The following is a 12,023-nucleotide window of genomic DNA, read 5'->3' as shown; positions in this document are numbered from 1 at the left end:
CTATAAAATCGCCTATGTTCTAGAGTTGTCATGTTGCTTTTAGCTAAAATTGTATTGTAGTCAACACTATTGCCGAGATTAAGCAAACTTTTAAGTGCGTACTTATTGACTGATTCCAGTTTAGAGCTCAGTGTTTTATTTATTCCAAGCAATAGCGGACTACAGTATTCCAGGTGAGGAAGTATGTAAGCCTTATAGAGCGATGGGGAGACATCTACAGGCATAAGTTTTTTGAGTCTCCTAAGGGCACCAATCTTGGCATAGACTTTTTTTATGACACTCTGTATGTGATCAGCAATTGTTAACTTGTCGTCAATTATGACCCCAAGGATTTTGAGTGAGTTAGATAACTCGACTCTAGAGTCACCAATGATAAATTGAGGGTCGTAAGCAATATCTCCAATCATCACGGGACTTTATGTTGTTGACCATAAGATAATTACGAGAGAGCCAAGACAGGGAGATTTCCAAGAAAGTGATATCGTGATGAGATCGATAAGTTGTCGTATCATCGGCATATAGACGCAAGGAAGCGATCTGGCCACCAAAGTTTAAGTCATTCATATATATTTTAAAAAATAAGGGACCGAGAAGACTACCTTGAGGCACACCACAGTGAACGGGAAGCCAATCAGAGAGTTTGCAATTATATTTAACTCTTTGCTGTTGCTTGGTCAAGTATGACTGTACATATCTGAGGGCATCATCATTCAAACCATAAGCATGCAATTTGGCTAGGAGTAGGTTGTGACACACAGAGTCAAATGCTTTGGAAAGGTCAATGGCAATAGTTCCAGTGACTTTCTTAGAATCCAGGGCTAGTCTCCAGTCGTCAACCATTTTTAGAAGAGCAGTGCAACATGAGTACCCACTTAAGAATCCAGACATATTGAGAGAGAAGTGGGTCTTGAAAGTATCATAGAGCTGATCATACATAACTTTCTCAAAAATCTTGGGAATGGACGACAAGATACTGATTGGTCTGTAGTTTTCCACAAGAGAGCTATCATCCTTTTTATAGACTGGAGTAACATTACTTAATTTCCATTTCTGTGGCCACGTTGAGTTAGTAAGGCTGTAATTAAGGAGCTTAGTCAGAGGCCCTTTGATTGTTGATGCAGATAGCTTAAGAATCATGGGAGTGATATTGTCAGGTCCACAAGACTTGTCTGTTTTAAGGCCAGTAAGCAATTTACCAATGTATTCTGTACTGACAGGTTGAAATGAAAAACCAAGATTGAAATTGCGCGACGAGATTGAAGTCACACCTGGATGATGTTCGAAATCTTCAACAGACTTAGTCAAAACAGCTCGATCAAGAACAGGTGAAGAGAAGTATTCATTGAAAAGATTGGATGGATCACTTACAACTGCACCCCTAACCATTATGCATGTGTCATCGCTGTTATCTTGTCCAGAAGACGGTAGAAGAGGCTTTACCTGCTTCCAAAAATCTCCAGGAGTTGTTGTGTTAGCCAAAGAGTCCAAAAAGAACCGTTTAATAGATATTCGCTTAAGTTTGGTAACTAAGTTCCTTTGTACTCTATAACTTTCCCAAGTTTCATCATTCCGACTAAGGCAATATTTGCGGTATAGTTTGTTTCTCAGTCGAATTGCTCTTTTTATTTGGACATTGATCCACGGAAGTTGGTTTGCGTGAACCCTTTTTTTCACAATAGGCGCATGTTTGTCTATTATGTCTTTGTAGAGCTCTGACCAGTGGTTCCAGACATCATTAATATTGTCATAAACAAAGGCACTGTCCCATGGAGCAGTAGATAAATCACAACAAAAAGAGGCTTCATTAAATTTCTTCATACTTCTGGACTCAATCGTTTGCACTTTCGATTTCGGTAGGCGTAGTTTTCTCACAATGTATACAAGATCGTGATCACTTATTCCAAGTTTCAGCGTGCCACTCTTTGTCCATCGCTCAGTTCGATTAACTAGGATCACATCAATTAGGGTTTCACTTGTGTTAGTAACCCTTGTTGGTTCAGTTATTGTATTTAAGAGACAATAGCGATCGCAGAAATCAGCCAAAGGATTATTCATATTATGCACATTCCCATCAACATAGTCCATCATATCAATATTAAAATCTCCAATAAATACAATTTCATTCCTGATTTTTTAGCAGGTTTTCTGCAGCAGTAAAACAGGCAGAGATGAAGTCAGTGACTTTACACTCACTTGGAGAGCGATAACAGGCACAAATGAAAAACCATGTATTTGTATTCCCCTTTACGTTGAGGCAAATAGATTCTACACCAGTTGGTTCAAGCTTGAGTTGTCTTCTAGCAGTTAAAGAATTGTGAATATAAGCTAATAAACCACCGGCACCCCTTTTTCTATCATTCCTGATGACACGGTAATGTGGGTTGGATAATAACTTTGTGGAAACAGACTTGTCAATCTTCGTTGTAGAGATAAAGAGAATGTCAAAACGGCATTTGTTTAGTAGATCCAAAATCTCATCTATTCTGCCAATGATACTGTTTGTGTTAAGGTGGCCAATCGAGAGATTTTTCTTGTAATAGCCTTTAATATTTTCTTTATACCATTCGACTGGAGTGGGCAATAAAGAAGAAAGCAAACTAGAGTCCCCTTCTTCTCATACAAGAACGCCAAAATGAGAATCTTGTGAGCTGTCGTTGAGAAATGGTAATGATGCAAAAGCACATCGATTACAAGTCCACGAAAGGGGCGATGAAGCAGAGAAAGTTCGAAAATCAGCCATAGAGTTTGAACATTTAACATGCATCATATCGTGACATATCCAACAGATAAAGTGTTTATGATTTTTTGCATCTGCTTTCTCACAAACAGGACACGTTGGAGCAGTAGACCTTGCTTGCTTTCGTTTACTCACAGGTCCTGGATTTACATCGACCGCAAATGATTAACAGCTCCAGCCGAAAAATCGCATTCGAATTGGAGTAATACGCTACAGGCCTAAAAAAGCCCTTGCGACGAAATTGTGTACAGGTATTAATGCAACGTCGGCAACATGATAATGAACCAAGATGGCGGCTGGCCAAGTTGCTAATGCTTGTCGAAGAGTTGATATCTGTCCAGTCAGCCAGGGTTCCTAGCGTTGCAGATGGTGCAAGATCATGACTTGGTGTGATTAAAAGACATCTCCAATGCGATATTACAAGTATCACACAGATAATATTAGGAAACTTTATAACTTTCCGGGAACTATTTGAGAAACGTCTGACCGCCATGACTCCAACTCCGAACTGGTCATTGTCAGTGTCACTAGAAACTCTTCTCTCCACTGCTTCCAGAATGTCTTCACCAGATTCCGAACTAACCTCCTTCTCTGTCTATGGTTAAATGATATCTCATCTGTCACTCAAGGGGCTAACTTTCCTCCCAACTGCCTGCTTAGGTAGTGGCTTGACATCAACACCGGTTCATCCTGTGGGTCTGTTCCCTCGTAACCAAGTGGTCTTGAGTTCATCAGTGCTTCTACTTCTTTGAGTGCGACTCGAAGTTCATTACCATTCAGTCCTACATTTCCAATTATGGCCTTCAAGGACTTCTTGGCTACTTTAATCAGTGACTCAAAAACTCCTCCAAATTAAGACCCTTCAGGTGGGTTCCAATTCCATTTTATTCCTTTGTTGGCACTATTGTCCACAATCTTCTCCTGATTGATTGACTGAGTAAGTTCTATAAGTTCCTTATCAGCACCTACAAAAATTCTTCCATTATCACTTGTAACTTCTTCTTGTGTTCCCCTTGTGGCTACCATTTGACTGAATGTGTTTAGGAAGTCTGTGATACTTAGTGAAAAGGCCATCTCCAAGTGAACTGCTCTGGTAAGTCGCCCTCCTACCTACCACACACCTAGCTCATCAACTACTGGAGTCGTTGCTTTCAAATGACTCTGCTTACTGACTTTTTTTCCACTCTTTAACTATTGCATCTCCTTTTAGAATCGCTCAATCTTGATTGCTTAACCCAGAGTTTTTCAGCTCTGTCCAGTTCAGTTGGGTCAATGTAGCTTCTGTGCACACCTCAAAACCCAAAGGTTTCTTCACTTTTTCCACTTTGGCTAGCAATTTGGTAACAAATTGCCTCACCCATACTGTCACCCTTGTCAGTCTTGTCCAGCTTAGTGCTTAGCTTGAGTACCTCAATGAATCCATCCACGGCAATGAAAAATCTGTCAGCAAGGTCATCTTCAGTTTTGCTATCTCAGTAAGACAGTCTTCAGAAGGTTCTTCCAGTTTGAAGTGTTTCCTCTGAGGCCAAGCATCTTTGCTTTCATACAAGAATGTAGGTCCACTGAACCAACAATGACCCATTGTCAGTTCTGTCAGTCAGTTTAAGGGTAAACATGTCTGTTTCAGCATTCCACTAGACACTTAAAGCTTTCATGCTGGGTAACGCAGACTCTTCAATGTTAACATTGGCTGGTCGATCTTCCAACGGAATATAGGCATGTTAGACCTGTTACTACAACATCACCATATCTTGAACCCTGCCTTGCTAAGTAACTCATTAAGCTGGTAACAAGCATTTACTCCTTCATCATCTGTTTTCAATGATGTCATGATATCATCCATATACATTTACAGAAGGATGATAGCTACTGCCAATGGATAGTCATCTTTGTTATCCTCTGCATGTTGCCAAACAATGTACTGTGGAAGGTAAGGCAAGGCATGGTCACCAAACATCAATCTCATTGCTTTGTATACCTTAGGAGGTCTTTTGAGGTCTAATCCCCTTGACAGGTGAAGGTTGATGGTATCATCTGTTTTTCTTTGCCATAGCAACGTGGGAGAACAACTCCATCAGATCTGCTAGCAGGGCCACAGGGTTACCATGAAAGTGCAGTAATACATCAAAAACTTTTAAACAGTTAATTTTGCAAAACTAGTAAGACCTTTATGGAAAATAGCATATTGATTGAGTGACACGAAACTGTTAGCAAAAGGGCTTTTCTCAGCCATGACTGTGGTGGCGTCTATGACGTTCGCTGTTACTGGGCTTTACACAGGTATTCGACTCGTTTGACTACGTAAATGCTCGCTTTATTCGCTCCATATCTCTCCATACGAATATGCAAACTAAATGAACTTGTTCAACGGTGAAAACTACAATGAAAGACAAACAAAGGCTGCTATAAGAAAAAGGCTAAGAGAAACTAAAGACCAGCAAAAGGATGGCAAAGAACTAAACACTTACAATCTGTGCTGTGTCCTAGCGAACGACCATGTGCGAACTAATCACGTGACATGATATAATAAAATGCCATGTAAGTGTCACGAAAAGCGACGGGCAAACAAAGGCCCGAACTAACAAATCCAAATATGAACAGCGGTCAAAACAATGACATCCTTAAAAATCCTCTTCACTGTGGTATTGAAACCTGTGTCCTTCAACAACAATAAATACTGATTACAAATGTAGGGTCCAGAAAAAAAAATTAACACAATCAATTTTCTATTTGTACATTACTCTACTTGCTTTGGAAATCTGTGAACATGAGCACAGCTGAATTATCTAATCTGTGTCAATGAAATTTTGAAATCTACTCATATAAGCTTGGTTTGTGTCTTCAAACTCCATGTAAATGTATTTTTCCTTTATCATACTGATCTTGATTACTGCTGTAATGTTCTCCCTGAAAGAGCAGTGATCAAAGACACTGAGTCCTTCAAAATTTTACTCGGTTTATTCAGCATAATCATGTATACCTTCAATACTTGAGTTGATAATTTGAAAGAAAACAGGTATGAAAATGAAAAAGAAAATAGAGAATTAGTGAAAGCAGACTGTTTTGTTTTGTCACAGGATCAGAGAATAAAGTTGTTCCAGTGGTGATACTAGCTACTTAAGCAAAATTGGTTCCTGTTTTTGCTAGCCAGGAGTTATGATAACAGCACTGTGTACCAGAGCACTGCTTGAAAATCACAAAGCCAATATGTACCATAACAGTTTAAAGAAGACTACTTTAATATTTTTACATACAGTTACAAGTACTTATCATAAAGAGCATACCTTGGCCTCTTAACAATATGAATTTGATCAACTGCAATGTCTGATTCAGAATCCGAAAACTTTGCTAATCCGTCTGGCTCAAGTCTTTGTAGACTGCAAATGGTGAAGGCTCACAAAAATGACAGGATTCTGTCACTCTATGGCAACAGTGTGGTCTATGTAACAGAAAGTACTGTATGTGGCTATAAAATTCAGCCTCCCCCTGCTCCTCCTTATAAACAACAGTGTGGCTGTTTCTCTTTGAAACACAATGATATCCCTTGCCTCGAACCACCTTTCTCCCAATCTTAATCCTGCAAAACTCTTTCACAGTGTCAAAAGGAGTCTCTCCAAGTGCCTGAAATAATTTTGCCTTGAGATTTCTATCCAGCACGCATCTCCTGGCAGCATCTAAAAAAAACTTCATCATTAAATTGAAGTGTGCGGTGGGTGATTCTTTCTCAGGGTGTTTGGAAAGATCTGGTATACTCAGTATGGTGTACACTGTGGTAATAGTCTGCCCAAACTGTTTTTTTGTAATCAAGCATGATTCTCCCTGACATGATCTCAAACTGGAGCAGGACCTGCTTTGCACAGGAATCATGTTGATGGTTAGTAGCTGGTAGAAGGGTGTTTGGCAAAGTTTAAAACTACCGTTGATGTACCAAGCCTTAGCGCTGCACAACACCTCTAACTGTTGCTGACTGGTGAAGATGAGGTGACAATGCCCACATACCTTAAAAATTAATTAAAAACAACAAAAAAACGTTATTCTAGCTGCTTAAGATATACTTTTCATGTTATGTTTGGAATTCAGCCTTAAAACCTTAAAACCTCTATCAAATACAACTTAACAACTTCCATAATAATACAATAAATAATACAGTAAACACTTGCAACTATAACATTTGATAGTGAAAATACAAATGAAGTTGTTGCACTTTAGTTTAGTTGTTTTTAACTACACTTACAAGTGCCTTTCACATTGACCATAGAATACTAACCCAATATCTTCATAGAGAAAGTTCTCAGGGATGTGCTCAGGCTTCAAATCAAACTCGAGGTCTACAAGATCAGCTGGTCTCAATCACTGCTGAAGGCTACTGCATAAAACATAATCGACCTTTCATTAAAATAATAAACAGAATGGACCTATGAGGGAATAACTTCTTTCAACTGGAATAATAATGAGGATCAAAATGCACCAATAGCATCAAAGCCTTTATTTACAAGTCTGATATTCTTTAGTCTGTTAGTAAATAATATCAAAAGCATGATCAAAGTGTGGTTTCGCACTCATCTTCAGTCCTATATTCACAAATAAGGTTAAATGAAGTAGGCATCGATGAAAATGTTATACATTTGTGGCATGTCATCGTGATGAAAGCATGGTTTGCGTCTTCTCAAGTCTGATTGCTACAATCAACACATTTCATGTTCGTCAGATTAACCAAGGTTGTTTTGCATTTTTTTTTGAGTCCAAATAATAAGTAAGCAATGTTGTTTTGATTTAAATGTGTTTCACATTATCAAAAGTTCAGAGTTTTATTTTAAATAAAGCTTAATGAGGTTAGTATCATTAAAACTGTTATACATTTATTACAAGTCTAACGACTTAAGAATGGCTGGCTGTCAGGATCGACAATTGTCCATCAACAACCATTTTGGTGAATTGCTCATATTTTGCTCAAAGATACCTTTTGATAAACTATTTTCAAAAATCATGTTTTTAAGTTTAAGCGATTCTTAAATGTTCATAAATTTGCGAAAATCTGAAAATGCGGTTTTCAGGCTTCTGGAGCTCAAGTTCTGCATGACGCACAGTCAAAAATTAACTGCAAAAACCAAGCCCCGTTTAAGGATTAAAATGGAATCAATCAACACCAAACTTTACACAATATTAGGACAGCTATTCTCATTCAATTCTAGTGAGTTAAATTTTTTGGGCACATTGATTTTTGAGATTACTTAAGCCCTTGAAAGAACATCCTCACAGACCGTGTAAAATGGCAGCGAAAAAGGGTGATATTTCATGCAAAAAAAATGTACCTGGTACCACATATTTTAGATTTTCAACAACATATTCGTGAAATATTGCTATTTTCCATTCACTGTGGAAAGTGTGATGCTCAGAATTGCATTGCTTCCCTTCTTCCCTTCGAAAATGGCAGAAGTGTTTGTGACTTGAGTGAGCAAAATAATGCAAAGTGTGTAAACAAACAACAAGGTAATTTAATCATATTGTGTTGTTAAATCTCCAAATTAAATCTGGTCTCCACTGTGTCGGTTTGTAGCTTGAAAAATGTAAAGTGACAAGTAAACTATTCTGTGAGATCTTTGAAAAGGTTCTACAAAATATTTTTGGGCTAAAAATCTGCAAGTGAAGTACATATTACATTAGCACCATCTCACATTCAAGTAATGCAAAAGATACATTTGAGGGAAGCTACTTAGTACTTGATTCCATGCTGATAAATTAGATATTTTTTTATCTTTTACTTTGGGAACTCATTTTCTGTAGGTATAAATACATGGAAAGGCGACTTTTGACCTTCAAAGTAATTAAATGCAAGGCGACAGTTCTTATCATCCCAGTGATTATCAATGTCACGCAACGTAACGCCATTGGAAACTTGTTGGGGGTGCTGAAACATACCCACATAGAAACCGCAAATGAAATAATGGTGTCGTTAAATTATAGAAAGAAATCCCGCATTTCAAAATGAGTGGAAAGAAATGTAGTTTGAATACTCTCACATCTGTCAGTTTGCATGTGTTGGCTACCAGATGAGTAAACTTCATTACCGATGTGAAGACTAGAAAAGGAAAATGAGGGTCAATATTGGCATAATTAAAAGAAAAACAGAACAAAACGAAAGAACTTCTAATTACTCTACAAGCTTTAAAAATGAGATAACTAGTAACTAAAGATTATGAACGAGTCACCGTTAATTCGTTTCTTCCTCACTTTTCTATTCTGCTAAACTAAAGAGAAAGTCAGCATCACAATGACTTTTGGCAAGTACATTTGCTGACAATCTCTTTCAGTAGAGCCAAATACGGGGCCTTTTTATTGATGGGCTTTGATGGTATATCGAGGCCAAGGTCTTCACACATGTGCTTCAACATTGATAGCTTCAAGATCTTTAAAGAGTCATTTGGCACCATTTCACAAAGATCGTACTGATTGTAGATCAGGGGATGGTCAAGTTGTATTGACATGACAGTCTCCTTTGCCTCACTAAAATTACTCTCCTCTTGAGCTGCTCGGATATCAGCCTCATCAGGATCTCTCTGGCGTACTAAGGCACTCTGTCTTGAGAAGAAAGAGGTGATCTGGATGGTTGTGAGGAATTCCAATGACTGGAATAGTCGTGCACCATTGGTGCCCTGGGCACTTGGCATTTTTCGAGCAACTACCTCTGCGCCAAGCTTGTGGCCTGTCGTCTGCCCCATTTGAAATTTAGATAAAAGGTATGACTTTTGCTTTTCACTGAACCTGTAAGCCTTCCTTACTACTCTCAGAGAAACACGAGAATCTTCCTGTTGTACAGGGGCTTGAAGCGATGGCAGCTTTCCCACACCTTCGTCCAAATATGATTTGTAGCCAATTTTTGCCAAGTCCATTAAAAAATTAATTTCTGGTACCCTGGTACATTTTTAAAGTGAGAAGTGCTTTTCTAAGGCTGAAAGCCTTTGAAAAACGCAAGTGCAGCTGTCTTGAGGACATGAATACACCCCTGCTGCCTGGCCACGTTCTATGGAAGCTATCTCTCAGCCACATTTTCTTCCCCTGACGATTTGTGGGGGGTACTTTTATAGGAACAGAAAATGATGGCTGCAGAATCCCTTGTTCAGGACCTTCAAAAGAAATAAGAGAAATATAAATATGACAGCCACACAGCTAAGAAATAATTATCTTGCATCAACGCATAACCCTCAAGGGCATCCCACGACAGAATACCGTGTAAGAGGGGTTTAAAATACTCACCCCTTTTTCTTGTGTTTTGTTTGTTTGAGCAGCGTTTTGTAAACATTTAACCTCTTATGGAAAGTCTTTTATGATGCATTGCGGATAAAATTTTTCCCTTATCAATAGAAACCTTACAGAACAGACTGTCATAAACTAGCAGGAAGGCCTGGGCTCTTTCAAGAACCATTAACTCACTAGAAGAGGATTTTTCTATTTTGATCACTTTCCCTTGGCCGATGGAATATGAGCGCCAACATGAAATAGAGCCCACTGTGCTAAACTCAAAGTTGTTCAACTTGTTGATTCCTGTAATGGTTTGTGCATCGTCTGGCGTTTCTTTGATCGTATCCAGAGAAACCACTCATACACCTTCCAAACCCCCATGGGATAGCAGAGCTTCCTTCAGGTCGCTGGCAGCGCAGACATCATGGCCTTCATTAATAAACGCCCTAATGTGGCTTTTACAGCTCGCAGTTAGTCAATCTGCAGCCCCTTTCCCGCCTTGAGGGTCGCCGAAATCAACGCAGACTATCTTCACTCCGGTGTTTGCTGAAATTTCTTGGCACTTCGTTAACGCGTGGGAGGAGTGGTAACAGCTGGCGTTATCATGCCTGAAGTAGGCCTTGTTGATTTTAGGATACTCTTGCTTCAATGTGGCTAGAACATGTTGCATAATCGCGGTAATGGCAGAACTTCCTTGGAGACAGGACTGAATCACATGGATAAAGGCTTGCCACTGTAGCACACCCTCTATCCGTCTGTATACCACAGATATGTGCCAAGAAATACCCCGCTTACCAAACCAGTCTCTCTGTGACTCGTGGTATCTCTGAGGCAAGAACTTCATGACCCAGTCATTTACTATGAATACTGTTCCAGAATTAAGGGCATCGATGATGTCCAAACGAGCCTGATCTTGGTGGGTCGACCTCAGCAAATGGCACTTCCATGACTGGATGGCAAGTGTAGCAGAGCTAACGGGAAACAAAGCTTTGTCTTTGTCCTCTTTTGTGGTAAAAGATGCTTCATCAACCGCAGTAGATATGTCGTTCAGGGTTGAATGCAAGCTTTCACATTGGTCACAGAGCTCGTCATGGTTGTGTTTGCATTGCTGCCGCAGGTCAGAATCTTCGGTGTCACTCAGAGCAAATACACTGCAATGACTTGCAACGGGAGAAGAAGAGCTCACGTGAACCTGAGTGAAAATAGGAAACACAGCTTGACACAAAGCATGGATTACCATGTTACTGCAACATTAAAGACAAAAAATATATGTAATATGTATGCTTCATGTTATCTAAATTGAATAACCTCAATAATCTGAGTAGATAAAATCTATTACAAGCATAATTTATGCTGATAAAAAAAAGAATACCAAGAGCAAAAACTGACGCATATTTCCCGTTCAGGGTGGACCTGTCGTCGGAACGGTTTTTTCGTGCTATACTTCCATTCATTTGTGAAATAAGATCACCCTACTTGAAAAACGTAATCGAATTTTTTTGAAACACTTTCGGTTGCTTACCTTGAAATCACCCCTCAGGTAGAATTTGGCCACCTTCAGAGATTTCACGTATCGCACTTGCCACTCCTTTCCAAGACCAAGCTCCCCCAGTTGAAGAACCAAGCCTTCTAGTTCATCGAACGCACACGCCCCGTCTGCTGCAAAATAGTCAAGGCCTTGGAGAGACTTTCTGGTGTGCAATCCTCCAGTGTGATGCATTCCACCTCACCAGGATAATCAGGAGATTGCCCGCAAGGGGTCACCTTACCAACGAGCATTATATAGCTACAGAGAGCCATGAAATGACAAGAAATAATAACCTCCGATGAGAGTAGGTATGAAAGCTCAAGACTCGTCCGTGAAATAACTTTCTTTAGATCTGTTACGAAATTTCAACCATTTGCGCAAGAGCTTCGTGGGCAGTGATGACGTGACAGGCCTTATCACGAGAGAAAATTGTGTTTGAATTACAGCATCTTGGTCAAGATGGTGCGAAATGTTGGAAGCTCAATGAAAATACATCTGAGATTGAAGTATAATAGTGTT

At 39.4% G+C, this 12,023-nt stretch overlaps 1 protein-coding gene and 1 pseudogene across 1 annotated transcript; both read right to left on the bottom strand.

Moving 5' to 3' along the window:
* LOC149035381 (uncharacterized) overlaps positions 1–159 on the bottom strand; it is a 3,035-nt pseudogene extending 2,876 nt beyond the window's left edge.
* An 8,844-nt stretch (positions 160–9,003) lies between these two features.
* Positions 9,004–9,627, bottom strand: LOC149035380 (uncharacterized). Its single transcript, XM_089191273.1, has 2 exons — positions 9,517–9,627; positions 9,004–9,432 (listed from the first exon to the last, which is right to left on the bottom strand). The coding sequence occupies exons 1-2, from the start codon at positions 9,625–9,627 to the stop codon at positions 9,004–9,006; spliced, it is 540 nt and encodes a 179-aa protein (XP_089047399.1).
* Between the last annotated feature and the right edge of the window lie 2,396 nt (positions 9,628–12,023).

The sequence above is a fragment of the Pocillopora damicornis genome, chromosome 13 (assembly GCF_964200805.1).
Source record: "Pocillopora damicornis chromosome 13, jaPocDami1.2, whole genome shotgun sequence".
Taxonomy (NCBI): Eukaryota; Metazoa; Cnidaria; class Anthozoa; order Scleractinia; family Pocilloporidae; genus Pocillopora; species Pocillopora damicornis.
The sequence above is the reverse complement of the archived record's forward strand: the minus strand, read 5'-3'. Positions and strand labels throughout refer to the sequence as shown.